General features: G+C 43.4%; 1 protein-coding gene across 1 annotated transcript in view; it reads right to left on the bottom strand.

The window, feature by feature from the left end:
* Nucleotides 1-27,490, bottom strand: part of LOC148013533 (uncharacterized) — a 184,267-nt gene that overhangs the window by 97,275 nt on the left and 59,502 nt on the right. The window contains exons 4-11 of the mRNA XM_087668651.1: nucleotides 15,901-16,003; nucleotides 15,576-15,665; nucleotides 14,958-15,320; nucleotides 14,291-14,398; nucleotides 13,852-14,196; nucleotides 13,430-13,723; nucleotides 10,977-13,245; nucleotides 10,818-10,873 (exon numbers count right to left, since the gene is read on the bottom strand). Of these exons, the coding sequence (XP_087524777.1) occupies nucleotides 10,818-10,873; nucleotides 10,977-13,245; nucleotides 13,430-13,723; nucleotides 13,852-14,196; nucleotides 14,291-14,398; nucleotides 14,958-15,320; nucleotides 15,576-15,665; nucleotides 15,901-16,003 (3,628 nt within the window). The remainder of the gene's footprint in view (nucleotides 1-10,817; nucleotides 10,874-10,976; nucleotides 13,246-13,429; nucleotides 13,724-13,851; nucleotides 14,197-14,290; nucleotides 14,399-14,957; nucleotides 15,321-15,575; nucleotides 15,666-15,900; nucleotides 16,004-27,490) is intronic.

Genomic DNA, 27,490 nt, shown 5'->3' with positions numbered 1-27,490 from the left:
CAGTCAACCAGGGCCGCCACCTTCTGTATGAGGCCGAGATGCAGGACACGATATTCATTATCGAGGCAAGGTCGTGCACAATGGTCGGTTTGGAGGCTCTACCCATCCACCAGGTACTGGAGCCCACAGCAGACCACTCTGAGGTATGGCAGATGATCATAGGGAGTCTTACTGGTTGGCATATCTAGAAGGCACGGTGTCAGGAGGCTTTCAACGGAGAGAGACTTTCAGTACATGCAACCTTAGCAGAGCTCTGGACCTCCATCATCCACTCTCTCCGCGGCCAATGGGATCAGGTGCAGGGCGAATTCAGGACTCGTCATGAGCTCCAATGTCATGTCATGCACACTTGGGGCAGCTAGGACCTGTTTTTCGTGATGCAAACAGGCACCTCCAGATGGTGATACACCCCCCCTCCATGGCTTCTTTCCCCCATACCACCTTGCGAGGCTTGTATACATGTACTTATGACTTTCATCAGCTCCAGCTAGTCTATTGAGCATGAGCACTCCGTTGTAATCAGTTTTTCTGAGTAATATAATCAGCCACATTTTACTTGCAAAAAATTTTCAATTTCCTAACAATGAATTTCCATCCACTTCTATTACATCTACACCATAATTTCCAATCCCACCCTTCTCCCCTGCACTCATATCCACATCCACATTTACACAATTCTTTGCTCCATTTGTATATCCACACACCACACTAGGGGGATCTTCAAACATAGGCACATCCTATCCCTTCAAGTCCTTTGCTTTTTCACATCCAGCTGGTGGAGGTGCACCAGTGGTGGGGGTTTATCCCCCAACTCAGCCATCAATTGGTACCGCACATCCTATCCCTTCAAGTCCTTTGCTTTTTCAAATCCATGTGGTGGAGGTGCACCAATGGTGGGGTTTTATCCCCCGACTCAATCATCAATTGGTACCTACAATCACAAGTATGCCATCCACATGTCTCAAACCCCACCCTATTCTCGTATCTTTGAACTAATGCCAACATGAGAATACCCATCCGTATTACATTCATGAGAAGATCGTGGACGGACCATTGATGTGGAGAACTGCAAGACAAAGGATAATGTGGCAGATTTGTTTACCAAGGCACTTCCTCAAGCCATTCTTCGCTAGCAATCCAAATCCCTTACCCTTACGCCACATCCTCTAGGATCTGAGAGGGAGTGCTAGAGATTTGATCACCTCCAAGACGAACACCAGCATGTACAAGGCAGATTACGGCAGTTTATGCCATCCCACCATGTTCTATCGCAGGTCAAGCAGCAATTGATGCAATCGCCAGCAATTTGGGCACATTTCTAGGTAGGTCGGGCACATTGGACTAGGCAGACAAGCTGCGCCACACGGCAGGCCTCTTTTCACCGCATTTCTTTTATTATTTTATTATCTTGTGAGCAGTCGATGACTACAAGATCTATACCTAAAGGGTACACAAAGAAAGTGTATTTGCTATGGGCAGGGTGCACTTAGTTTGCAAGGTTATTGTGATGCAAACATGGCAGGTGACTTGGACACTCGTAGGTCCACTAGCGGGTATGTCTTTACAGTTGCTGGTGGGGCCGTTTCTTGGTGTTCCACGTTGCAGAACATCGTACCACTGAGTACTACTGAAGCTGAATACATATCAGCTACTGAAGCTTCTAAGGAAGCTATATGGTTGAGCAAACTTGCAGAGGGGGTCCATTAACCCGCCGTCCTGTCGCATCGCGACCGTGCAGCTCGTGTCTCCTCACCAAACACAGCCTCCTCCGTTGACATTAACCCCCATCTTTGTCTTGTGTGCCTTAGATAAGCCTCAAAGTGAGTAATATCCTTTGTAAGTGGGTAAGTAGCAGCCAGTGAGTCACTGGACTGCCAAGGTAACCCCTATCCGAGCCTTTGTTCATTCCTCGTATCTCATGAAATGACCCAATGTTTCCTTTCCAATGCATCTCCTGCTGATTGCTTAATAAAAATATATGCCATGTATACTTCGGCTGAGGAAAAGGGTCAATACCAAGCGAGGTGGTAAGACAAAAGAGAGGCCAGTTTTGTACTTGCTGACCTGATCGGTTTTACACATTTCTGGCAGCCTATTTATGGCTATCCTACCTAGGGCCAGTCACTTTTGTTTTCTGCAAGTTGAGAGAGAGCTCCAGCTGGTGATACTTTGACAGCCTGTTGCACATATCTACCTTCAGTATTCAGCATTCACACTCTACAGCCTTCAGCGTTCTCTCTTTTTTTTTTTGTGAAGATAATTGAATCAAGTAGTAAATATTTACATCAAACCATCAGGTCAGCAAAGAAAACAGACGAAAGTCTACCAAGACTTTACCACAGAAAGGATAGTTGGAGTAGAGCGAACAATATCCAGCCAGGGAGCAGCAATGTCAGGAAGAACTAGGTCAGCTGACATCATAGAAGAGATCCGCCTAGCACTAAACCACGAACACGGGCCACATGACCATGGATGCCCGATACTGAATCAAAAATAAAGGCATTCCGAGTTTCCCGCTGTCAATCTGAGGAAATGGAAAAGGCAGGAATAATCTGAATGCAAAGAAGACATAGAGGACATCTTTCCCATAATCCACGAACGAGCTGATATCCGGTGTTGAGTCACCAAGGACCAAACACAGGAAACAAAACTCCAAATCTGTTGAGCAACAGGGCAAGAGACAAAGAGATGAAGCATTTTCTCATCACATGTAGTGCAGAATACACAATGACCAACAAAGATCTTTCGGGCACGCAGCACATCCCCAGTTAGGAGACCCCCAATAAGCAACCTCCACATGAACACTTTACCCTAATATGGAACCTTAGACTTCCAAAGCTAGATGAATCTTTCCCGCAACTTCTTTTTGCTATCCCGAATATGCCATAATTTATTAACCTTTCCAGTGACCCATCTCTTGGCCTCCACCATCTAATGATATATCTGATTAGCTAACCTCTTCTCGAAATCATCAAGAAGCACAAACATCCAATCACGCCATGGAGACAATGGTTGTAACGCAGACACAGGAGAGAACCTTTGAAGCATGACATGTATGGACGACCAAATGTCACGATATCCACGAGTCCCCCGAAAGTGCTGACGAATATGCTAGAAAGAATAAAGACAAGGCTGCCCAAGAATGACACCATCAAGGATTATCTGCAACCCCAAATGAGCCATCCCATTAAACTTGTCTCGCTGCAAATATTTATCAAGCCAATCCAACAACCTGGAGGTAGCCAGTACTTCTCCTTGCAACCAATTCTCCTCCTTACGAATATCAAGAGGGTACCAAACTACAAAACGTAACATCTCCTGCCAGGATGCAATCAAATGAGAAAGGAGAAAAGACTGGGAGACCTTAATAGGCCTCATGGAATTAAACACATGCCACCAAGAAGCATGAATAACCGTGCTACCATGAGAGATGCCAGTCTTTTCTATGAAAATTTTAGCAATATCTGACCAAGAATGACTTTGTACACATAGTGCCTGCAAAAGGGCTAGCCTCAAAGCAACCATATACAAATAAACATCCAATAAAGCTGCACCCCCATCCTTTTAGGAGTAGTCACACGTTGCCATGAAATCCACATTTGTCCTAAACGATTGCCTTTCATTTTCCACAACATGAATTGAATAGGCTGAACCAATTCCAAAAGGGACTTCTTAGTCCAAGGAAGCAATGGCAAAAAAAACGATATCATATTGATCATAATGCAATAAGCAACTTTAAGTTTGACATGAAGAGGCCAGCCTTGAGATTTCCAGTACATGAACCTATCATGAATCTGGAAAGACATCCAATCCAGCAAGGCATGGGGAGATACATCCACACCAATAGGATAACCCAAGTGACTCGTTATATTTCCTTTTGAGATCATAATTCCATGCTAGCCCAAAGCCTGCAAATCATTCTCTATACAGAAGAGTAGTGTAAAATGAAGTCTCGATGTTATAGCAAAAAGATTACAAGCCACCATTGCCCGATTAACGTTAGTACAATCAGCCTTAAGGAACATATAAGAATCATCTGCCGAAGATTGACCCGCAAGTTGGGTACCATTGGGAAGGGACAAGCCAACTATCTCGCCTAGATCAATCAACTTATCCAACAATGAGAGCAACGGGCGAGTGAATAAAGCAAACAGCAAAGGGCTCAGAGGGCAGCCTTGCCGAAGTGACCGAGATAAGACAATTTCCTCTGTGATCCCTCCATTAATTGCAATACGAGCCATAGCACCCTAACTAATGGTATCAACAAGAGAAATCATCTGAGGACCGAATCCCATGGTAGACATTAGTTGCCGCAAAAAAGACTAGCTAACACAATCAAATGCCTTCTCAATATCAAGATGAAGCATAACAACCTACTAGCCTGAAGCTTTGTCATAATCAATTCCCAATTGAACATTCAAAATGTTGTGCATTATATTCTAACCTTTAATGAAACCGTATTAATGTGGATAAACTAGGTGCGGAAATACTTTTTGCAATCTATTGGCAATGATTTTAGAGAAGATTTTATATAAAGAACCCATAACAGAAATGGGTCTCCATTGTTTCAAAGAGGTTGGAGAGGAAACCTTGGACAGCAACCGAATGACAACAATCTTCCAGTCTGAAGGCATCATACCATAATTCCACACTTGCTGACACAAGCAAGTTAATGGGTCCTTAAGCTGCTCAACATAGACTGAAAACAGCTCATTAGGAAGCCCATCCCATCTAGAACTTTTCCTTCGAGGCAAGTGGGACAGCACTTCTTCCACTTCATCCTCTAAAATGTCAACCTCCATTAAATCCACCCATTCTGGTTTAACCTGATTACTAACCAACTTGCAAATATATCGGCAAGCAAAGTGAATAGCATCAGAAAGAATCTCTTGCGGACCCAACAATGATTTATAAAAGTCAACACACATCTGAATTATGGAAGCAAGATCAATCACCATAACACCTTGCTCATCCATCAAATGCACAATATTTTCCTGAGCATATTCTGGGTGTAGATGAGCAAAGAATTGATGAGATTGACAATTATTATCATGTGAAGCTTCGGCTCTGGCCAGCAATTTATATTTTGCATATTCCTCTTCCTAAAGAGATTGAACCCTTCCTTTCAACCATTCAATGCATGTAAGCAAGTCATCATTGGAATCCTCTGACCTACACAAAGACAACGAGTGGGCCAATAAAGATTGTGCATATTGCAATTCATCTCATAAAGAGGAAGCATGCTAAATACCATACTGTCGAGGTAACACTCGCGCATTATCCCTAAAAACAGCCCATGCTTCCATCCCTCCAAATAGGACCCTCGAGCTAAAAGAAGCAATCAGTTGCTGAATACATTCCAAAAACTGATTTAGCTGGAGAAAAGATTGGTTAAAACAAAGAGGCAAACAAGCAAGGAGAGCCTTAAAAGCATGAACAAGTATGCGGGTGAATTCCAAGACCAAAGGATAGTGATTTGACAAGACATGTTGTCATGCCACCCACACGTCAATGACTGCAGGAAGAAAAGAATCACTTTGACAAATGTAGATCCTATCTAGTTTGGCCCAGGTGTTTGGATACTGAAAAGAACGATAAGTATATCTAGGCTGTGATGGATACATCCAGGACCACATGTCCTGTTTCAAAGACACAGTTGCTAAACCATCCCAAGCCTATCGCTCAGGACCATCCATAACCGAGTGCGGAGAAGTCACCTGATCCCTAGATACACATGCATTAAAATCACCCATGACAAAGCCTTGACAAGGCAGTGCAAGTCATCCCAACACTGACGATGTTCCCGTGCAGTAGAAGGAGCATACACGCCCACCAACCACAAAACCTCTCCCTCATATAGAATTTTCAGAATCGCAAATCTGCCGCAAGGGTCCTAAGAAACCAAAGATGGTTGCAGGGAAGATTTGACAGCCAACATAACTCCAGATTTATGTGGAGCACGACCACTAAAAAAGACTGCATAATTCTTATATACACAAGAAGATCCAACCAAAGCATGTTGTTTATGCTCCATAGCACAAAAAACATCCAAATTTCCAGCTAACACAACTTTCCACAACTGATACTGCTTACTACTTGAAGAAAAACCTTTCACATTCCACAAAACAATTCCCATGATAAATCACAAATGAGAAAAACTACTAGACCACTGATTTTCCTTTCCCTTTGACATCAATAGCTTTGGCTGCCTAGAATCTCTCCATCTCCCTTCGGATTACATCTACAAGATCCGCCCTCTGCAAACTAGCAATCGAAGCACAAGAAGGAAACTACTATTGCTGTGAACGGAAAACATCCCGAGGAGGCACAAGCCTCCCGCGCACATCAAAGCGCAAAGCAGAATCAGAAGCCTTTTTATCATCACTGCAGGGGCACATGAAGATTGAGGCTTCATATAAAACCCCCTACCTCTGTGTTAAAAGGTTTGAGTGATAGGTGTGGTGGTGGGTGGGCAGGAGTCGAGAATGAGAATCCTGTCTGGCATTACATCCAACCACAGTGACCCAAGAATCATCCTAAGGAGACAAATTCCGCCCAACTAAAAGCGAAGCACACTCAACAACAACTTGGGAAACATCATGATGAGAGGGAAGGGTAGGACAGTCTTGCATAGACAAGGAGGGAGGCTTGTCTTGCAAAGGAAAAGGTACCTTGTCTTGTGAAGATGGGAAATTAGGGTATTTAGGTAGTCCTTTGAAAAGCACTCATCCCAAAACACATCCGCAATGCTATCACGGGTCGACCGCTAGCCAAGGGGCCTTTGAGCAAGATGATCATTGTAGAGACCAAGTCAGATAAGATGGCTTGGTGGGCAATTGATTGGACAGTCTAGAAGTAGATATATACAATAACATGAACGAATGCATGCTTTGGAGGAGTATCTAATGGAGCTGTGTAGGATTGCTAATGTCCATGATAGGATCCCCTTTGAGATTGGGAATTAGCAAGTCTGACTTCATCACCTGTATGCTATAATGATGACCTCTCTAACCACAAATAACTACAGTGGAGGGTTCCCTTCTTACACAAGGAATCAATATCCTTCTCATTCTCATGAGAATAGTCGAATCACTCGATTGCTGGTTGTGCCTGACACTACCATGCTTCTTGCTGCATCCCCATCCACAACCCCTAGGAACAAGGGCCCTCTTCAATTTGGAGGGGGTGGAAACTACAATCTCCTTGTGAAGTATAATATGGTAAGCTGTGAAGTTGTGTAACATCCTTTGAACACAAATATAGTCACTATCATCAAAAGACTTACTGGCCCTGCCTAGTTGACCCATGAGCTCACTCCATATTTGCAACCCCTCCTTGAGATTTGCGCCCTCTAATTTGAAATTCATCGTTTGCTCCTCTAGCTAATAGCAGCACTGGCTGTTCATACCAACAAATCTGTCAACCAGATAAGTCCATAGGGACCCAATAGTTTTGGTACTTACTCCATGTGGCAAACTTCTCTAAAATAACGGAGATGAAGGCAGCTACAGCCTGTTGATCACCAAAATGAACTTGTGGATCTTCCCTTTGAAGCAACTGTAGAGGAATGGCAACATGTCCTTTGAGATATTCCCAATGGGACTGCGTTTTTCAAATAGGCTTGACAGATCGCTCTATATTAGGATTTGTACCTGTCAACTCGATGTTGAGTATGAATGTTGATGCCATCACTCTAGCCAATAAAATGTGGACTTGTGAGAGGGAAGATAGAGAAGAAAGCCAAAACAAGCAAGGAGATAAGCAAATTGTACAAGTAGTGAGGAGAGAGAAAACATCCACCTACAATCCAACCTACACATGATACATGGCATAAGCTATATCCACGAACATGGGGATAATGGACATGAAACTAACTTCCCAAACGTAAAGCCAAACGGACTCACCTTGGAGCGTGGGAGCTAGCAACACATTAGGTCACAGCTATGTCCCCAAAGTTGGCATCTCATGTCACCAACCCACACCATCCAATGTACGGACGTGTTGGGCTACGGGCCAAGAGTCCAAGAGTGGCAATATCACAATGATGTGCTCATAGGTCTTTAGAGTCCTATAAATAGGACTCAACTGCCCTAACCTTCCAACAGCCCTTAGTGAACTCGCACAAAGTCACTTCATGACCACTATGACCAATGCTACTAGCGCCCATTCGGATAACCATCAATGTAACACTTTTTCCCTTACTAACGATCGCCGTCCTTAACAATATTCTTGTGAATGAAGTGAAAAAAGTAATTCTACAATGAATATACCAACTCCCAAGTAGCCCCCATCTTCGGGCGATTTCTTCACTTGACCAAATACTCCATATAAAGAGTCCAATAGGATTGTTTAGTCCTACGATCAAGAAACAATTTGGGATCGAATGGAACATAACGAGCAATATCCTCAAGCTACAAGACTTCCTCAATTGAACTATAAACTCACCTTACCCCAATCATTCGTTCAATCAACTCACATGGAACACAAGGTGAACTAGGATCTCCGGAGGTAAATCAAGCTTGTACAATACGCTACTCATCTTATAGCACTTATCCATAGTTATTGAATTGGAGTGCTTTGGGACTTAAAGATAAACCCACATGTCCTTTGCAACTCTCAAGTACAATGTTGGTTAGCATAAAAACTGGCATGATCTTGGGCCGATTTAGTGGTTTCCCTAGCAATTGTTAATATCTCTTGCATATTGTGCAAAAATTCAACCACATACTACACTTTTTACCTCCTTGAACTTGACAGAAACTGATGATTTCAGTTCATAACCGCACATCAGTATAAACAGCCTATACCCAATAGCCAAATCCTTACCATTATTATAAACGAACTCAATCCAAGGAAGATATCCCAATTAGATTGTCTACAAGAGATATATGCATGCAATATATCTTCCATAGTCTTGTTTGTCCTCTCGATTCGTCCATTGGTTTTAGGATGCTTCAAGGATGACATGGACAATCAAGTCACTTTGTTCATGAATAACAAGCTGCCACCTAAATATCTCACTATTATGCAACTAGTTATGTAACAGCCCCAATTACCCACCGTCTGAATTTAAATACCCGCTTTTGTGTTTTGCAAGGTTATTTGATCACGTTCACAAGAAATTCCATTTGCTATATTTAGAGAGGGGCCTTGACTTCCACCACACCAAAGGGGAAGCAAAGGGGTGGGAAGAACTCTAGACAACACCAAGATCAGGTAGTCAAGAGCGAAGTAACTCCCCTCCAGGATTCAAACCAGGTTAGCAAAATATCCCCAAGAAATATAGGTATTGTTAACATTGCCAACAGTTTTGTCCTTTTGATGATGAGTGTTCTTCAAAGTTCAAGGGCAGCCCGCCCAAAAACCAGCCCTCTTTCCCACTTGGAAACTTGAGTTCATTCGAAGAAGACACTTTTACCCCTCCTTCACAGCCAAGAGGGGCTCATCCTCCAACATCTGCAGCTTATCCACACCAGCAAGGTGCTCACACTGATCAGTGTTGACATGCTGGTCACATGGCTTTAGGACCACTCCCTCAGCCCATTCCCACCACAGTCGAGGTATTATGCAATTCGTCTGTCAACTCTATTATGGACTTTGTTCCTCAACGGCTCTTAGTCTCCCTTCAGGATAAACTGGATGTAACCTTCACTTCTCTTTCTAAGTTGCCATCTATATGTAGGACTTTAATTCTCATGCGATGTGATCTTCACGTCCCTTTTTCTGAACTGTCATTTACATCTAGGGCTTAGCCAAAGGTGGTAGACCTACTTCTCAAAGAGACCCTTCAATCTAGTGGATTGTGGAGTCTTGCTCCTCACTCGGTTCAATGTCTCTAACACTGATTGAGACACTCTGACTCTTCCCACTTCTTCCCAACAGTAGATCCTTGGATTCTCATAGGGTTAGCTTAAGTGTGTCTTCACAATTCCCTAATCTCTTTAGCTTATCTCCCTTTTGGGAGTAGGAAACCTTCTTCCACTAAACAAAATAGAAACACAACCATAAAAGCATCTACAAACATCTTCATTGAAGTAGAGGTCCGTGTTCTACAGTTTCATGTGGTACCTATGCTCATTGTTTGTGTTTCGGTATGTAACTAATCCCTATAAGACCTACTGATTTGCTCTGAGCTAAGACTTGGATTGTTTGTTACTCCCATATCGGTTGCCCCTTTTCGGCTAGGCTTCACACTCTGGAAAAGCATGGAGGTTTCTTCTCCCCAAGCTGAGTTATAGCCTTCCTTCAGGCTACCGTGAAGGCCATTCCTTTCACATGTTTTCAGTTGGGAATGTACTTCACTCTTCTTCTTTGGTTGCTTCTCCTCCCCCAATTCAGTGTTTGACATGTTTGGCTGAGAGGGGGGTGCTTACTTCTGCTTCCACCATCCAATGATGAGAGGGGGGGGTATCCTTCTCTTGGTGCTTATAGGATCTTGGTCATTGTACTAAAGTACTCATACTTTTCATCATCCGATTGCATCTAGATGACCATGCTTCTAAAAAGGCACACTTGGGCATGCATGTAGCCTGAAACATCAACAGTGAAATTCTGTGGTCACAGGCCAAGTGACAGGAACAGACTTTTACAGGTAAAACCTTGGAGCATATTGGACACATTCTTAAATCTATTGGAGGAATTTACAGGCTTCCAGGTGCATGTGCAGAAAAAGACTGTTAATAGAAAGGCCCACTCAAGAAAGCTTGAAAAACACGATACTTGGCAGTTTTGAACCACATCTACACCAGATCTCAGACTGGTCTACGTTTAATATTTATGATCCATCCTCAAAACAGCAACTACAAGGAAGTACTAGCCTTTTCACAAGCAGTGTGCCGTCTTCTTTTTTCTGTCTCATCCCCAATATCAAATCCTGGAAATGCACAAAGAATATGTTAGCTACTTCATTCGATTTCTTTTCACAAAGAAAGAAGTTCAAAAGCACACATGAAAGGAAATAGAGCAAAAGCTGTCACCTCCAAGCCTCAGCACCTCCTGTTTTAATGTCTTTAGCTTTTCATTGCTCTTTGCCTCAGATTCCTCAGCAACTTTCTTCACCTGTTCTAACTCCTTTATCAGCCTTTCTCTCTCTTGCTTTGTTTGAGCTAAGCTTTGTTCAAATTTTTCAATCTTTTCAGTACATTCAGATTTGAAGTCCTTTGCTGCAAGCTCCTGTTCTTTCATTAAATTCCTCAACTGCATAACTTCATTGCCTGAACCAGACCTTTCATGAACTGCTAATGCCAGCTCCTGCTGTAAATATGCAGCTTTTTCATCTCCTATCTTTTGAAGGTTTTCAAGCATCAGCTCCTTATCTTTCAGTCTACTCTCAAAAGATTTCAGGTCCAACTTTAAAGCATCGTTGTGGTGTTTGATCCTTGCAACTTCATTTTGCAGGAATTCTGTTCTTTCTTTCCATTCTTTGATGGCTTGCTCATGCATCCTCTTACTTTCATCAATCACTTTCCGTAGCTCTTCTGCTGAATCAAGGGTACCAGCATGGTCAACATGTATTTTGGACATTTCTTTTTCTAGGTTTTCCACCTTGTTTAGCAATTCTTTCCTCGAGTTTTCAAATAACAGTTTTTGCTCCTGATTTTGCAACCTTACTTTGTCAAGATCTGCAAGTAAGGCATTTTTTTGTTCCTCACTTTGCAACCTTGCTTTCTCAAGATCTGCAAGTAAAGCATTTCTCTGTTGGTTTAATTCTGTTATCTCTTGCTCATGTTTTGAGACTCTTGCAGCGCTTTCCTCTTCAGTTCTTTGCAGTACATATCGTAGATCTTTGAGCTGTGACAGTGATACAGAGAGCTCAGTGGCTAGAGATTCCTTCTCATGCTTGATAGTGTCAAGTGCCTCAGTCAGTAACCTCAATTTCTCATTCCAGTCACTGCTAGAACTTTTCGAATGCCTAGCATGTTCTTCAAGTTGCACTTTGACACTTCCAATCTCCTGTTTCAGCCTGCATGTCTCTTCAGAAATAAGTGCTTTCTCCTCTTTTCTTAGTTTTTGAGTTTCTTCTAAACAGTTTCTGAGCACTGACAGTTTTCCGACAAGTGAGGCTTCATTGTAACTTCTTCCTGTTGAGATTTCAGGGTCACTTTTCAGCAAAGATTGAAGCTTTGATGCATCTACAGCAGCTTGCAGCCCTTTGAGAATATCCTCTTTTAGAATATTTGCAGACCTTATATCTTCTATTAGAACTACTTCACCAGATGAGATTTCATGTTTGAACTCTTCAATTTTTTGAGTGTGAAGAATGTTGTCAGCAACCATCAAATCCACCTGTTTCTTCATCTGTTCAATTTTATTAAGAATAGTAGACCCTAGGTCAATGTTGCTAATGTCACCTGATTCCTTTTTCTGCTCATCGGACATGAGGAAATTATAAATATTTAGCAAAGCATTCTTAGTATCAGCCAACTCTGCTTGTGAAGAAGCAGAGAATTTCATAAGCTTTTCTTGTTCTGCGAGTCTACTTTTAGCTGAATCTCTTTCATGTTCAACTTTGTTCAGGTGTGAATTGAAGTCTTTTTGTTCATTCTTCATTGCATTTACTCTGTATATAATATCAGGAATACTAACTGCTGCATCAATAAACTCTTTTTGCAGAAGGGTTTCATGTCCAGGCTTCTTTTTCAAAAAGTCCATTTCATACAGGCTACTGGCTTCATTATCTGCTCCTTCAGCAAGAATTTTATCCAGCACCCGTATATTCTTTGTTATCACTTCATGATAGACAGAAGCCTCTTTCAGAAAAATTTCCACTTCCTCCCCCCTAGATTTGATTTGTTTAAGTTCTGTACAGAAGCTGGCAATGCTGTCTGCATCATTTTCAATATTAACATCAAGAATTTTCATAGCATTCCGGAAGTTGCCAAACTTTTCTTGCAAAGCTTGTTTCTCTTTTTCCAGCTGCATATTCAAAGCCATCATTTCATTTCTTTCTTCTAACAAAAACTTTATCTTTCTGCCCATCTCTCTGAACTTGAAAGCTCCATTGTCATCCATCTCATGACTATTGAGGGAAAGATCATCCGCATGATCAAGATTCGATGTTGTCATGTCACCGTCTTGGTCATCAGAGGTATTTAGATTTTCCAACAATTTCTGCACGTGCTTGAAATGAGCCAAAAGAATCTTCTGCTCACATCCAATGTTCTCAAGTTTTTTCTCTAGCTCTGATAATTTCTTTTGCTTTTTGAACAAAGAAGCTTCAGAAGATATCTTTTCCTTTTTCAAATCCTGAAATAGTCATACACAAAACATGTTTGATGAATATAATCATGTGAATAAGTTTGGTTTTGATTTTTAGATGTTTGTGGGTGCAATTTATACTTGCTAATTCACAGCTTAACTGAGTCAACTCAAAGCAAATAGGAAAAGTTTCTGAAACTGTGTCTGTCTCCAATGGATTGAAATATCTCACCTCAACTCTGCCTGAAGTTACAAGCAATTTCCTCTTTTGCTCTTTCACAGCTAAAATGATTCTGTGGATAAGATCTTTGTCAATCTTAAAATTAGAATAGTTTCTTTTTTCAATTTTCCTTTCATTATCTGCTTGGTCTTCTCCTCTTAGGCTTTGCATTTCTGCAACTCCTTCAAGAGTTAGAGTTCGAGGGTCCAGTTCAGTTAAGACTTCTTGTTGAAGCTTAGAAGCTAGAGTAACCAATGCATCTCTTTCAATCCTCAGGCTAGATTCTAACTGGCTTGTTGCATGGACCTGGGAAATGGTGGACATAAAATCAGCTAATCACTAAACAAAACTATAAATAGTTAAAGTCGCTACTTAAGCATTAAGCTATGTTGCCAGACCATTCTCTGGTATCAGTTAAGAGTGTTGTCCTTCACCTTTGACACAAACACCGATAATGCAGACCGTATCTCATTCAGTATGCTAGACCACCTTTTGAAAGCTTGCTTGCGTGAAAATTTTACATCAGCTTTTGTCTCATCTGGCAATGTCAGGGTCAAGTTTGCACCATGAGTTTCTGGAGAAGATCTGCTGGCTGAATCACTTTTAGACCTTTGTCTTGCTTCACCTTCCAGTGGCTTATGCCCTTTATTCATGGAAGCATTCAAGTATTCCTCAAAATTAGGATCAACACCTTGCTCATTAAGAATGCCTGCTTTTACAATAAGAGGTTCCATGGCTTCAAGTTTCTCAAAAAGCTTCTCAGCTTCCCGTACCTGAGACTGAAGCCAAAGATGCACCTATTTCAGGTTTGGGTCCTGAATATGATTTTGTGACAAGTTACATACCTACACAAAAACTCAGAACCATTCATACAAGTGCAGAGTTTCGTGAGGAGATGGCTTCTTTATATTGTCCTCTTAAGTGTTCAGCTTCACGAAACAAAGTTTTCAATCTCTCATCCCGTTGTCCCAACTTCTTAGTCTGCAAGAGTCTCACCATACAACAATTACAGATCTTCTTGAATGCTGTTTGGTTTATTTATCCACTTAATGTCAGAGCAGGTACACAGCCACAAATCAAGCAAGAGGTGCTTAGTGTTTGATAAGCAGATCGGAGTGTTCAAACTTTCAAGAATTAAAAGGTCCTATAAATACAAAAGTCATGCTTCAGCATGACATAAGAAGGCAAAGTTTATGTATAACAGGGAGCTCTCAAAACAATGTATGAATTTTACTTCTCAAAAGAATTGTATGAAATTATGCACAAAGAGGCCATGCAACTAAAGAGGGGATGCAAAAAAGATTCTGCATCCATGATACTAGCTTCAAACATAATGGACAAATAAAGCAGATTATTGCAAGTATTTGTATTTCAATATAATGTTGAATTAAAAGATTTTACATTCAAGTAATATATGCCAGGCGTTGAACATAACACTTACCTCAACTGTGAGTAACAATCATTAAAGCATGGGACATCAACCCTTAGAGATGCATTTTGATTAGCATCTGTCTATAAAAACTTGACTGTACACACTAACCAGAGCAGTATTTTCTGTTCGCAACTGCAATATCTTTGCTGCCATAGTTGATCTTCCTGGCCTTTTTTTGATTAAGTCACTTGTCACTTCCTTCAAACTTGTCAGATCACTCTTTGGCATTGTGAAGTCATCAAAGCCTTGTGAAATTCCTTCTGGTTCCATGCTCCCCTGCTTTTTGAAGCTTCTTTTTGGGCTTTTTGCAACATTGGACTGCTGAATAGAATCTGGAGCTCTCTCAGGAAGTTCTGTCAAGTTAAACATCTCAAGTGGTTCTTCTATGCATTTGTTGATCAGACACAGCTGATATTCCACCATTTTTGCCCTTGATTCAGAGTGTTGGAGCTCCTCCTTAAGCTCCAAAATCTGCTTTTTATATCAAAGTCAAAAGAGATATCTATAGTTGGTTCCCATCTCATCCAATCAGTCTTCTCCTTTCCTCTTGACCTTGTACAAAGTGCTACTAACTCAACTACAAGGTCCTCTTGTGCCACATAAGCCATAGATATATTATCTGCCTTTGAGACAGAAACTCCTTTAAGATCTCTAAGGACAACCTTAACCCCTAATTCATCCCTCATGAAAATGTTTATTGTGGTGTAATGAATGTGCAGGCAGTACCTTCTTTTCATTAACTCCTGTGACAGAAGCAAATTTTTTCTGCATATGCTCACTTTGATTTCTAAGGATACTTATTTCTTTTCCAAATCTCTGCATCACAGTAGAAAATAAAAGAAAACTTGCCCCTTTAAAACTTACACATCATTTGGAAAAAAACCGCAGATATAATCCTGCAGAATTGTTCAAAAGACACTAAATTTTCTGAGTAGCTTTAAGCATGTGTCAATAGAGATCTCCTCTTTTTAATATCTTTCTCTTTCCAGTTAAGTTGCAAAAATGCATGTTAAGGATTTCATTGACTTGCAAATGTGAAAGATGTATGCACCTTGTTTACACTTCCTAGTTGAGATTTCAATAAACTTATTTTCCGTCTCTGCTTGTCAATCAACAAATCCCTTTCTAGTGCAGCTCCCTCCAATGCTGAAATCCTGACTACATGACACCATATGTAGACATTGCTGCAAGGTCAAGCTCTCTCTCTCTCTCTCTCTCTCTCTCATAATGGGTGATTTACATTAATTACGGAAAAAAAGTACAAGAAAAACAGATTTCAAAGCATAGTGTGGCTCTAGGCCATCATATATAAACCAAGTACAAGGGTTTCAACAAATGCAAAAGGTTGACTGTGCAAGAGGCACCCCGAGACTAAACAAACACATGCTCAAGAATGCATGTGAGATTCGGCCGCATGGGCGTGGGCCTTCGCAGACAAAGTCTCCAGCACACTGTCTTCAAAGAAATCTCCAAACACCACCAAAAGGGTTGAGCCTCTGCAGTACAGTTCATGAGGAGGGTCCATCTGCAGAGTGGGAAGTAGATCTAGGATACTTGTAGTCCCATAGAGTAATGATGAAACCATCTACATCAAAGGCTGGTTGGGCCAGAGGGTTGTGGGTGCATTGTGGCTGCATTACTTTAGGGGGAAAGGGAACCTTAGGAGTAGTAGGGACTCGAGCAATCAGAGCATCTGAGGATTTGACTCGACAATGCGAATAAGTATGCACGAAGTCCAGTGAGGAAGAAGGATTGGCAAGTACTGCAGGCACAAAAGTCTCCTTGGCTTTCTGTCACTTCCATCCATCCTTGTATCTCCAAATCCGAAGGAGGACCTGGCTACTTAGGCTGGGTGGGTTGAGTAATTTGTTGATCAGCTAGAGGTAGTGGCACATCGTGACTTTGATCCATGGGCTGATCCACCTAGGTACTCTTTCGATCAAGACATTCTTCCCAGAAGTGACCCAATCAACCACATGAGAAGCGGTGTCCAATAAAACTACCCCATTAGAGTCGAAACAAAAGGGGCAGCATGCCATTGCAGTTGAGATCCAATTAGTTGGGTCTCTTTCTGGTTGTGTTCCATAGCATACACAGTGGATTCCTACAGATGCCTTTAGACTAGGGGGCACCAACACATGACCTACTGCAGCCATAGCATCCTTAAGGAGAGCCCAATAAACAGCAGAGCAGTGCTCCACTTCCGGCTATACTGGACACACCTGCTTGAGCAAGCTTTGAAAGTCAGCCAGTGGACACCACGAAACAATATGCACCAACCATTTCTCACAAAAGAGGGGCTGCTGATGGAGAAGAAAATCCTAGGCCGAGGGAGAATGAAGTGCAACCTCATAAAAGCGCTAACCAGCAAAAATATCCTCTACACCATCACTTTTAAGAAGAGATATCAACCAATGTCGAATCCTAGGTAGGACGGAAATTCCACCACTAAAGACGAGGATGACGCCTTGTTCATAAAAGGCCAAAAAAGAGCGAAGAACCTCCTAAATATTCACCTACGTATCCAAGATCTCTTCCTCTGCATCAAAGGGCATGGCTCGATGGTTATGTTCAACATACTCATCCAAAAGAGAGTTGGCAAAATCTAGCCGCTAGTCCCAATTGGACTCTTGTGAATCCTATGAGATAGAAGCCGCCAGGGCATACAAGTGTAGCAGAGAATCACTCAAGCGAGGACCCTTCGAAGCTGCAAGAAATTCTTCATGCTTGTTGTGTTTGTGACAAAAAACTGAATCTCATGGGGAGACAAAGCCATTTGATCCATACAGAGCACTATCTCTTCCTCCACTACAACACCTTCATCCATTGCAGCATCGTCAACATCCATGGCCAGATCTCCAGCCACGGGAGGCGAGTCAATGCAGTGCATGAGGAGGCCAACCAAGCAGGCAGCACAAGCTCTATTGGTTCCAACTACGCACTGGTGGGCAAGAGAGGTCACACTGGCCTGAGATGGCATTCAAGGCACACGCAGTTCAAATATGCTGAAGACGACCTGCAGCCTATTACTCTCCTCCTGTTCCACGTTTTTCAGTGTCTGTGGCTCTGCACAACCACAGGGATCGCAATCCCTGTGTGACACAAGACTGCAAAAGGCTTGAGCCTGCACGCTGTAGGATGCAGGGTGTCAAGTAGGCATGAGCAGGCTGCAACTGACGAACATGCAGGCTGACGAACGGGCAGCCTCCGACTAGTGAACCGAAAGGGCAAGATGATGGCTAACAAATAGGGCAGTAGAAGGCAGAAAAACCTCCATCCCTCCCCCTCGCCCCCATCTCTCTCTCTCTCTCTCTTTTCATGAAGATAATTGAATTAAGTAGCAATATTTACATCAGACCATCAGGTCAGGTAAGAAAAATAGACATAAATGAAACACTACCTAGACCCAACACACAAATATCACACAGAAAGGACAGCTAGTGTGGAGCGAACAATATCCAACCAGGAAGCAACAATGTCAGGAAGAATCAGATCAGCTAAAACCATAGAGAAGATCTGCCATAACACTAAACCATGAACATAGGCCACATGACCATGGATGGCGGAGGCCAAATCAAAAATAAAGGCATTCTGAGTACGCCAAATATGCCAAAGAGTTGTCCATTCAAGGAAATGGAAGAGGCAAGAATAATCTGATTGCAAAGTAGACATAGATGTCATCCTTCCCATAATCCACGAACGAGCTAATATCTGCCTACTGAGTCACCGAGGACCACACATGGGAAACGAAACTCCAAATTTGTCGAGCAACAAGGCAAGAGACAAAGAAATGAAGCAATGTCTCATGACATATAGTTCAAAATACACAACGACCACTAGAGATCTTGCGTGCTCTCTCTCTTTTTTTTCGTAAAAGGTAATTGTATTAATTACGAAAAAAATACAAGATTACTGGATTACAAGATACATGATGACACAAAGCCATCATGTGAAGAGGTTTTCTCTTTCTCTCTCTCTCTCTTTTTTCTGATTACAAGATACACAAGGGCCCTAGGCCAACGTGTACTCTCTCTCTCTCTCTTTTTTTTTTCGTAAAAGGTAATTGTACTAATTACGAAGAAAGTACAAGATTACATGATTACACGAGTACAAGAGGCACGAGGGCCATAGGCCAACGTGTGGGAAATCCCCGGACTAGGGTACTAAAAAGTTACACCAATCATGGCAAGGACCCAGAGGCAATTGCCAAATGCCAAGAATACAAATCCTCCCGAGGGAGCAAGTCAGAGTGCCTGATGAGATCTAGCTGCCAATGCAAGAGCCCTTTAAGCCTTGCAATATGTCGCAGTACATTAGAAGCCGAATCAAAGAGAAAAGCATTTCGGGTGGTCCAAATGTGCCAGCATCCCCAGTATCTGAAAAAATGGAATAAGATCTTCATATGTAACGGTGGTGGTGTGGGATACTTCGGGCACACAAAAACCCAATCGAAGGGAGTCAGTGAAGACCCCACCACCGCGTGCCAAATTCGTGACAAGAGTGACCAGATATTCTTGGCGAGCGGGCAAGAAAGAAAACGATGTCGGGCCGATTCCGCCGAAGTGGTGCAGAAGAAGCAAGTGCCATTCGAGATTCGACGCTTGGAAAGGGCCGAGGCAAGAGGAAGACCACCAATCATTACCCGCCACAGAAAGACCTTGCATTTGAAAGGTGTCTTGTTCTGCCATCCCTCCATCAGCGTTGCCTGCCACCATGACAGTGATTTCCGCAGGCCCCAAACAGCATTAACTTTCACACCCAACCATTGGTGATCTTTACTGAGAAGATGATACACCTGATTAGTAGAGGCCTTTTCCAGACTCAACCGGCTCGTACTCTCTCTCTCTCTCTCTCTCTCTCTCTCTCTCTCTCAAGTTTGAATTAATGGAGCAAAAGCATTTACAATGGGCCTTCTACCCAGCCAAGCACAATCGTAGATATGTAACAAACTAATGAAGCCAAAAGGCAACAAAATGTAATGCTACAAGGACAAGAAAAGGATCGTGAAGTGTGCACAACAAGGGTGGTGCAAACAATGTCCAGGCATGAAGCAACTGCCTCTCCAATTATCAAAACATCCAAAACAATGGAAGTAATCTACAAATAATAGCAATCCTTGCACACGACCTTCATGACTGCAAATGCCCGAGCCCAAGTCAAAAATGAAAGCATTGCAAGTCCATCACCACATGTGCCAAAGATCGGTCCATCTCATAAAATGAAATAAACAACGATGATGTCCCAAATCTATCTCACAACTGGGCAAGAGATAAAAAGATAAGCAAGGGTATCATCACATGTAGTTCATAAGATACATCACCCACACAAGATCTTCTGACCATGCAGCACATCTCCTATAAGAAGCCTTCATATGAAAACTTTCCCCTAATAGGGAAACTTGGAATTGCATAGTTAAAGCCGTTGATCATGCCATTAGCTCTACTATCACGAATAGACCAAACTTTGTTTGCCTTCTCAATGGCCCATCTCTTATCCTCAACCATTTTATGGTACATTTGACTAGTTAACCATTTCATGAATCCTCCAATTTCATAAAAGCCCAATCAGACTACAAGAATAAAAGCTGAAAAACAGGTAAAGGGAAATCCCGCCAAAGCTGGTCCTCCAAGCTCAACCAAATCATCCTATAACCTGGAGGCACCCAAAAAATGATGAATACGGTAGAACGAATAGACTTGAGACTAACAGGATTGGCAGCATCCTATATAGTCTTCAAACCCAATCTTGCCATCCAACTCGACTTATCCCCCTCCATGTGCTTCTCAAGCCAATAAAGCAACCTAATGTGGCCAAAACCTCAACTTGCAAGGAATAAGCTTCCTTTCTGCAATCAAGGGTTTACAAGTGAGACGAAGAATCTCCTACTATGAGGCAATGGCAAAGAAGAAAAGACAAGAGTTTTGAGTGGCAATGGAAAAATGTTTTTGGGGCCTAGTGGGAGTCTATTCCAGCATTGAGAGAGAGAAGAAGGCTATTAGAGTACAAGGAGAGGCTACTGATGTCATTTGCAGCCACCAAAGATCAGTCCTACACCATGTGACAGTGGTTTGGAGCCCTCCAAGAGCAAGTGACAACAGCCCAATGTCCTTCTAATGTAGATGACAGCATACAGGATGGAACAGAGGCCTTTCTGGCAATCCTAAGCTGGAGGTGACAGCTTCCATGGCTGTTTGAGCACACCAGCAGTAGCATTTTAGCGTCTTTTACGATGAAACTCTAAAATTTCTCTCTATAGCATTATCTATCATCCCCCAAACATCTCTAAAGTTATCTCAGCAAAATCCAGACAATTGAGCTATCAAAGAAAGAGATTTCAATCAACCTTTATTGTAAACCCTAATTTACAGCATAAATTAGGGTTTGACAACCACCTTGAGATGCGTACTTAAATTTGAGGGCCTAGGACTTGCATTCCAGCAACATTTCAGGGAGATTCAAGAGGCCAACCAACCAATATCGGATCTAGGACTGAATTTGTCTTTCAAAAGAGCAAGGTGAAGGCCAATCCCCAAGCAAACCAAGGGCAAATTAATTTGGAGGCTTGCTGGTCAGTTTTGATAGCAAGAGACACTTCGGTTAGTGGAGGACATCAAAGGAACTCACTTGTACTCCTTCCATTTGTGATATAAGATAAAGCAATACCGCAAGGGGCACCAATTTTGGGGCCGACAAGGTGTCCATTTTCAAAGATTTAAGTCGCAAAGTGCGCATTTCAGTTTGTATGAATTATTTACTTGCTGTAATTATTGTTGAATCAAGTTATTAGCACCCTATCCGAGAAGGTAGGCTGGTTTCAAGATTCCATCTCTAAGATATTTAGCTGAGCATTACAACAATAATGTCTTCAAATTGTGAGATAGGATCAAGCATGGATGATGCCTCTCAATCTGAAAATTCAAAAAGTATTGGGGAAAATGCAATGCCTAATCTTGGACAAGTCACACAGTATGGATAACAAGCTGATAATATTTGTTTAGACCAAAATGTGGGTCGTTCTGAACCTTTAGAAGCTAATGACCAACAAGAGGAAGAGGAATTTGATGACCAATTTAAAGATCAGTTGAGAACAGCTGTTGTTAATGTTTATGCAAATGGCAAATGATCCTCAATTCATGCACTTTTTGAACCCCTTAAACAAGCACAATAAAGGCAAAAAGAGAAAATTGTCTTCAAGAGTTTCGAGACAACAAGATGCATCAAAACAAGAGTCAATACAGCAGCATGATGTTCCAAATGTGGGTAGTGAGCATAAGTAAATGATGCATATGCAAGGCCAACTTTAAAGAGCCAATCCAATGCTTTTTAGATAGCAAGCCACACATGTAATTATGGAGCAGCCAATTTACTTTGGTGGTGGCACTACTTTCCATGCTATGGTAGGTCAGGGACCGCATACGAGGATGTATGACATAACTCCTTATCATATGCAGCAACCAATGCATGGTGTGCAAGGTCCAATGTATCCAAGTATGGCTGGTAATATGCATAACCCCATGTATAGCAATGTTGGCATTATGCTCGAGCACAAAGTGGCAAGTTCGGCAATACATATATGCAACCCTCTATGTCTAGGACCCGTGGTATTAATGATTGTACGTGTTTGTTATTCTTCGCATCAGAGTCAAGAAAAAAAGTTGAACCCTAAGAGCTTCCACCCATCACACCGCCGACCTGCCATAGCGCCCACCATTGACCCCCCCATTCCTCCCGCCTGGCTGTCGCACCACCAACCTGCCATCGCGCCCCGTTAATCCCCCGTTCCTCCCACCTGCTCCACACGACGCATTGTGCCTCTCCCTCTCACTAGTTCTTCGCACATAACGCAGCTACCCCTGCACTCCCCCCCCCCCCCCATGCCTAGTCACCTCCTTCGCCCTGTTGCTTCCCCCCGCTTGGTAAACCTCCCCCCTCCGCCTGGTACCTCCCTCCTTCTCTAGCACCTCCCCCTGCCCTGGTCACTCCCACGCCCTGGTACCTACCCCACGCCTAGTCCCCCCCTCACCCTGGTACCTCACCCGCATTGTCTCCCGTCTCCTTTACCCTACGGCCACCTACCTGCAGGCCCCCCACGCTGTCATCTGTGGTGCTCAATGCCTCTATCAGCATCAGAAAACAGAATCCCCCCCCTTCCTCGCCATCGCCCCCCCCCTCAACTGCTCCCTCCTCCATTTGCAGCAACACTCTCCCCTCCGGCAGCACAGCAATATGATTGGTAGGTTCTCAATACGGATGCGCAATGGAAACCTCTGGTCAGACACCAATGCATTCTACGAGTGTCCCCCAGTCAAACACCTTGCGCGTTGTCCTCTCTAAGGAACAGCTCTTGGCCGTCCGTGCCACAGAGCTGGAGCTTAAAGAAACAGCGATTTTTTGTCAGATAATAGGACACTCTCCATCCAGGGCCCAGCTTCGAGATTGGCTTCGCTCCACCCTGCGCATTGGCACAGCACAAATCATGCAGACAATCCTCATGGGCCGAGGGATCTTCATGGTTCGTCTCACCTCTGCAGACGCAGCTCATGAGTTAGCGGAGAGCTCGCCCAATGCCTCCACGAAGGGGGTCATTCACATGGTTCCTTGGTACAGCGGCTTCAAGTGGAGTCATTTGAGCTCCACAACAGAATTCTCAGACACCCAGTCACTTTACTTTTCCCCGGACTCGCGGTAGAGTACCACCAGTTAGTCGAGGACTTTGAACGGCTCTTCAACACAGTTCTTCCTACCTCCTTCGTGGACGCAGTGACAGTTGCATGAGTCCCCAAGGTACGAGTGGCCGTGTAAGACACAAAGAGTGCACCCAAGTTCCTAGAGATTGAGGCAAGAGGTCACTTCTTTAGGCAACAGGTCACTGTGACTAGGCAACCAAGGCAATGCCTGTGTTTCCATGACTTTGGGCATTAGGCAACAGACTGTATGCGCTTTAGAGCCAAGGCAGCTCCGCCAACAGGCCCGCACATGGACGCTGACGGCTTCACACGAGTCCAGAGACAACAAATAGGGAGATGGCGGGGAGGGCCACAGCCAGCTCCTCAGACGCAACCTCGACAGCAGGGAGCAAGAGGGCAAGCGATGCCCCCTTGACAAAGCACTCCACAGCCCCCCACATCCACCACCCGTGTCACAGACTACCTCACCTGAGATCCCACAGTCCCCACAGCCTACCCCCCCACTGACCCGCGCCCACGACTCCCCCCCCTTCCAGGGCCACCAGCCGCCCCCCCCCCCCCCCCTTCCCACACCAACCACATACCTCTGACCATCCCACCATCCCTCGATCTTCCTCCCCCCCAGCACCTCCCCTGCCGAGCACCCCTCCCCCTCGATCCGCCCGGTTCAGATGATCCCCCCAGATTCACCCTTCCTTCTCCCATAGGAGATGATGAGCCACACACGCCTACATCCTCCTCACACCAGCAGTTCTCCCCCTTCCACACAGCCACCAGCTCATCTGTCCCTACCGCCCATCACACCTTCCCGAGACAAGCACAATTGTTGCCACAGGAGTTCTTCCGCAGTGACCCATGGTCCTACCTGAGAGTTGCGGAGCAAGAGAGTTCCCACTACTTCTAGAGGTGGGGATCTTCCTAGTTCGTAAGTCAAGGGGAGGCAAGGTCCATCTACTAGCACCACCAGATGGACCAAACTACGCTTTTTTCTTTCAATCCTCTCACTCGGGGGATTGGACAACGACATAGATAGAGGAGTTGAAGAGTCAGATGGAGGACCACATCTCCCAGTGGATGGGAGAAGAAAAACTACCACTATTTGAACAACAGTGGCCTGGTTGTATGATGGACATTAGCTGGTGGGTTGGTACTGAGGTCCCACACTTGAGTATTATCTTTCAAGTCTCTCCACAGTGGAGAGCTCCGCGGAATGTGATCGACTGGCCCCTAGCATAGGCGGCCCGTTTCTACCAGTATACAGAGTCACGACTCTCAACATAGCTAATAGATGCATTGATAGTAGCACCTGGAGCATCTATCACCCCTATTGTCCGGCCGAGGGCCACCATGGGGGATTGGAGTTCATCGTCCAGACATGTGGCAAAGCGCACTTGCATGCCCCATAGTTTCTCCTCCTCATCAAGAGCCTCCATACCGAACAGATGCCTGTTCGGTCAATCACAAGTTTTCCCATGAGCTTACACCTTGCATCCTAGAATGTGAACAGTCTTCACTATAGTGGGGCACGTGGTTCTAGAAAATTGTTTGTTCAGCAGCAAAAGCTGCAACCTGCCCTTGCCGGACAGATCGACATCCTACTTCTATAGGAGCACAAGCTCACGCCTACCCCGGCCTAGCGGATAGGGAAGGTACTCCCGGGCAGCTCGTGCACTTACTGGGAGCATGCTATAGGTGCCCATAGCAAGAGTGGAGGCGTATGCACTTCTATCGGCCCCAGTCTCACCGCCTGTGTAAAAGACCACGAGACGATAGTGGCAGGGAGGGTTCTATGGATCAGACTGGATATTGGGGGCTCGTGCCCTGGAGTCCTCAACGTCTATGCCCCTACGGAGGTTAGGACCCGCAGCAGATTCTATGTGGAGATCACAGATGGACTCCCAGAGGTGAACTCCTGGATCGTTGCAGGAGACTTCAACAACCTAGAGGCTTTGGAGGACCCAGCAGGGCAGAGGCAGAAACTACCAGGGCATGGCTGGGGAGGAACAAGAGGCATGCGACGTCTTTCTACTGGCAGTAGGAGCACGCGATGCCTAGAGAGACCCTGCCTTCCACGAGAGGGAGAGGTTGCCGGACTTCTCTTGGGGATACATGTAGCTAGGTGGAATCCTGCTAGAGTGGTTGGACAAGTTTTATGTGGGAGAGTGGGGAGGCTCTCAAGGAGGCTAGATTGGGCAGTTAGCGGGTACCACATTGTTCAACCATGCCCGATTCTCTTGACACTTGATCCCCCAGCATCTGCCCTAGACACACGATCTTGTCAAATCCCTGACTCAATCTATAGGAGGCAAGAGGTGACGAGACAGATAGAGCATATTTGCATACACTTCATGTATGTCATGTCGTCCTCCTTGATATGTGTTGTAAGTAATCCCAATGCTTAAATCTTTATCTATTTATTCAACATTATGGGCTTCATTTGTGTAATTATGATCCTCTTGAAAGTCCCTGACACCATCATTCAATCCTTCAATAATAGGGTCTTTCTTCTTATTCTTGGCCATTAGGAGACAGTTATGTAGTAGTAGATAGTTTGTCAATTAATCCATTGTTTCTCTCAAAATATAGCACCAATAACAATGCTTAATAACTCTATGGGAAGCTTATTATATGGGGATATACCAGATTTCAAAAGATATGGACTTAGGTTGGATACTTTGGGTGGAAGAATGTCAAACAATGTCCCTTTGTATGTTGTCTGGATGCTGTCTCAATATACCTAGTGTCAGAAAATCAGCAATAACTTGAGCTCCCAATATCAGATCACCAAAATTTTTTATTCAAATCAAATCTTAGAATCCCCTCTTCAAATGGAGCTATCAAGTTCTCAATTTAGATCAAGAGAGAATTTTCTGTAATTAAATCTTCAGGTCTAAACAAGAGTTTCTTGCACCCTGTCCACCACCTGTAAGTATCTTGTTTGACCCTGTAGCCATATCCTCAGTGGAAGAAACCATTGTAGCAACCAAAAGGGGGTTATGGGGCACCTGTAGGGCTCAAGGATAACCTGTAGATTGATATGTACCTATTGTATGACCTGTAAAAAACTTTGTCTAACACCTATAGGTATCCTGAAAATAGAAGATGCCTTGCACCTCTTCCAATCTTGTTCCAATGGAACCTTTAACCACCTGTAGTACCCTACATAGGGCTAATCACTACTGCACTATTGCCAAACTCTGATAATGGGAAATGTACCTGCACCTAAATTTTGAAAATTACATGGGCTCCGAGACAAGAGGGGTGTGCAAAGTTTCACCTCAAGCCGAGTTGTGCACCCCTTCAAGGTCTTAATCGGGAAGGAAGGGTCACCTCTCTTTTGTCTTCCCGTCTCGCTAATCAAACAAGGATGATATGCATTGACTTAAAAAGCCTTTAAATTCTCCAATGAAATGCAAGTTGGTATTGGAAAATGACTCAATTGAAAGGGCTATGGATAGGGCATTACCCTTTTGCAGTGATACACTACTTTTACAATATTCCCACTTACCATTTTCATCATTATTTTAGTCCTATAGCATCAATGTTCAATCATCCAATAAAAATCCAAGTTAACTAGGCAGTGAGTAGCATTTATGCAATCAATTCAACATCAACATTTGAATGGGTAGGAAAGAAATTCATCAAGCAATCATAATCAGTCCTAGGCTGAATTATACATGCTCTTCAATGGGAATTAAGAGGTTCTATTACACTCAATCTCTTTTATGAACAATAGGATTGGTTCAACAATTGGATGAAAAGAGAGATTAAGCTAAAAGCAATAGAATTACCTCTTTAATATTGATGAAGAGTAGTAGATGAATCTAATCAATCAATATTCAGCATGAACCACCATCAATGGACCAAGATTGTAGATTATAAGACCAGCTGGTAAGAAATATTTGTCCAATATGATTGCTCCCATGTAATCTTCAGCTCCTGATCAATAAGATT

The sequence above is a fragment of the Lygodium microphyllum genome, chromosome 26 (assembly GCF_053477565.2).
Source record: "Lygodium microphyllum isolate KBCC chromosome 26, Lygodium_microphyllum_v1.1.10, whole genome shotgun sequence".
Classification (NCBI taxonomy): Eukaryota; Viridiplantae; Streptophyta; class Polypodiopsida; order Schizaeales; family Lygodiaceae; genus Lygodium; species Lygodium microphyllum.
This window is presented reverse-complemented; position numbering and strand designations above follow the sequence as displayed.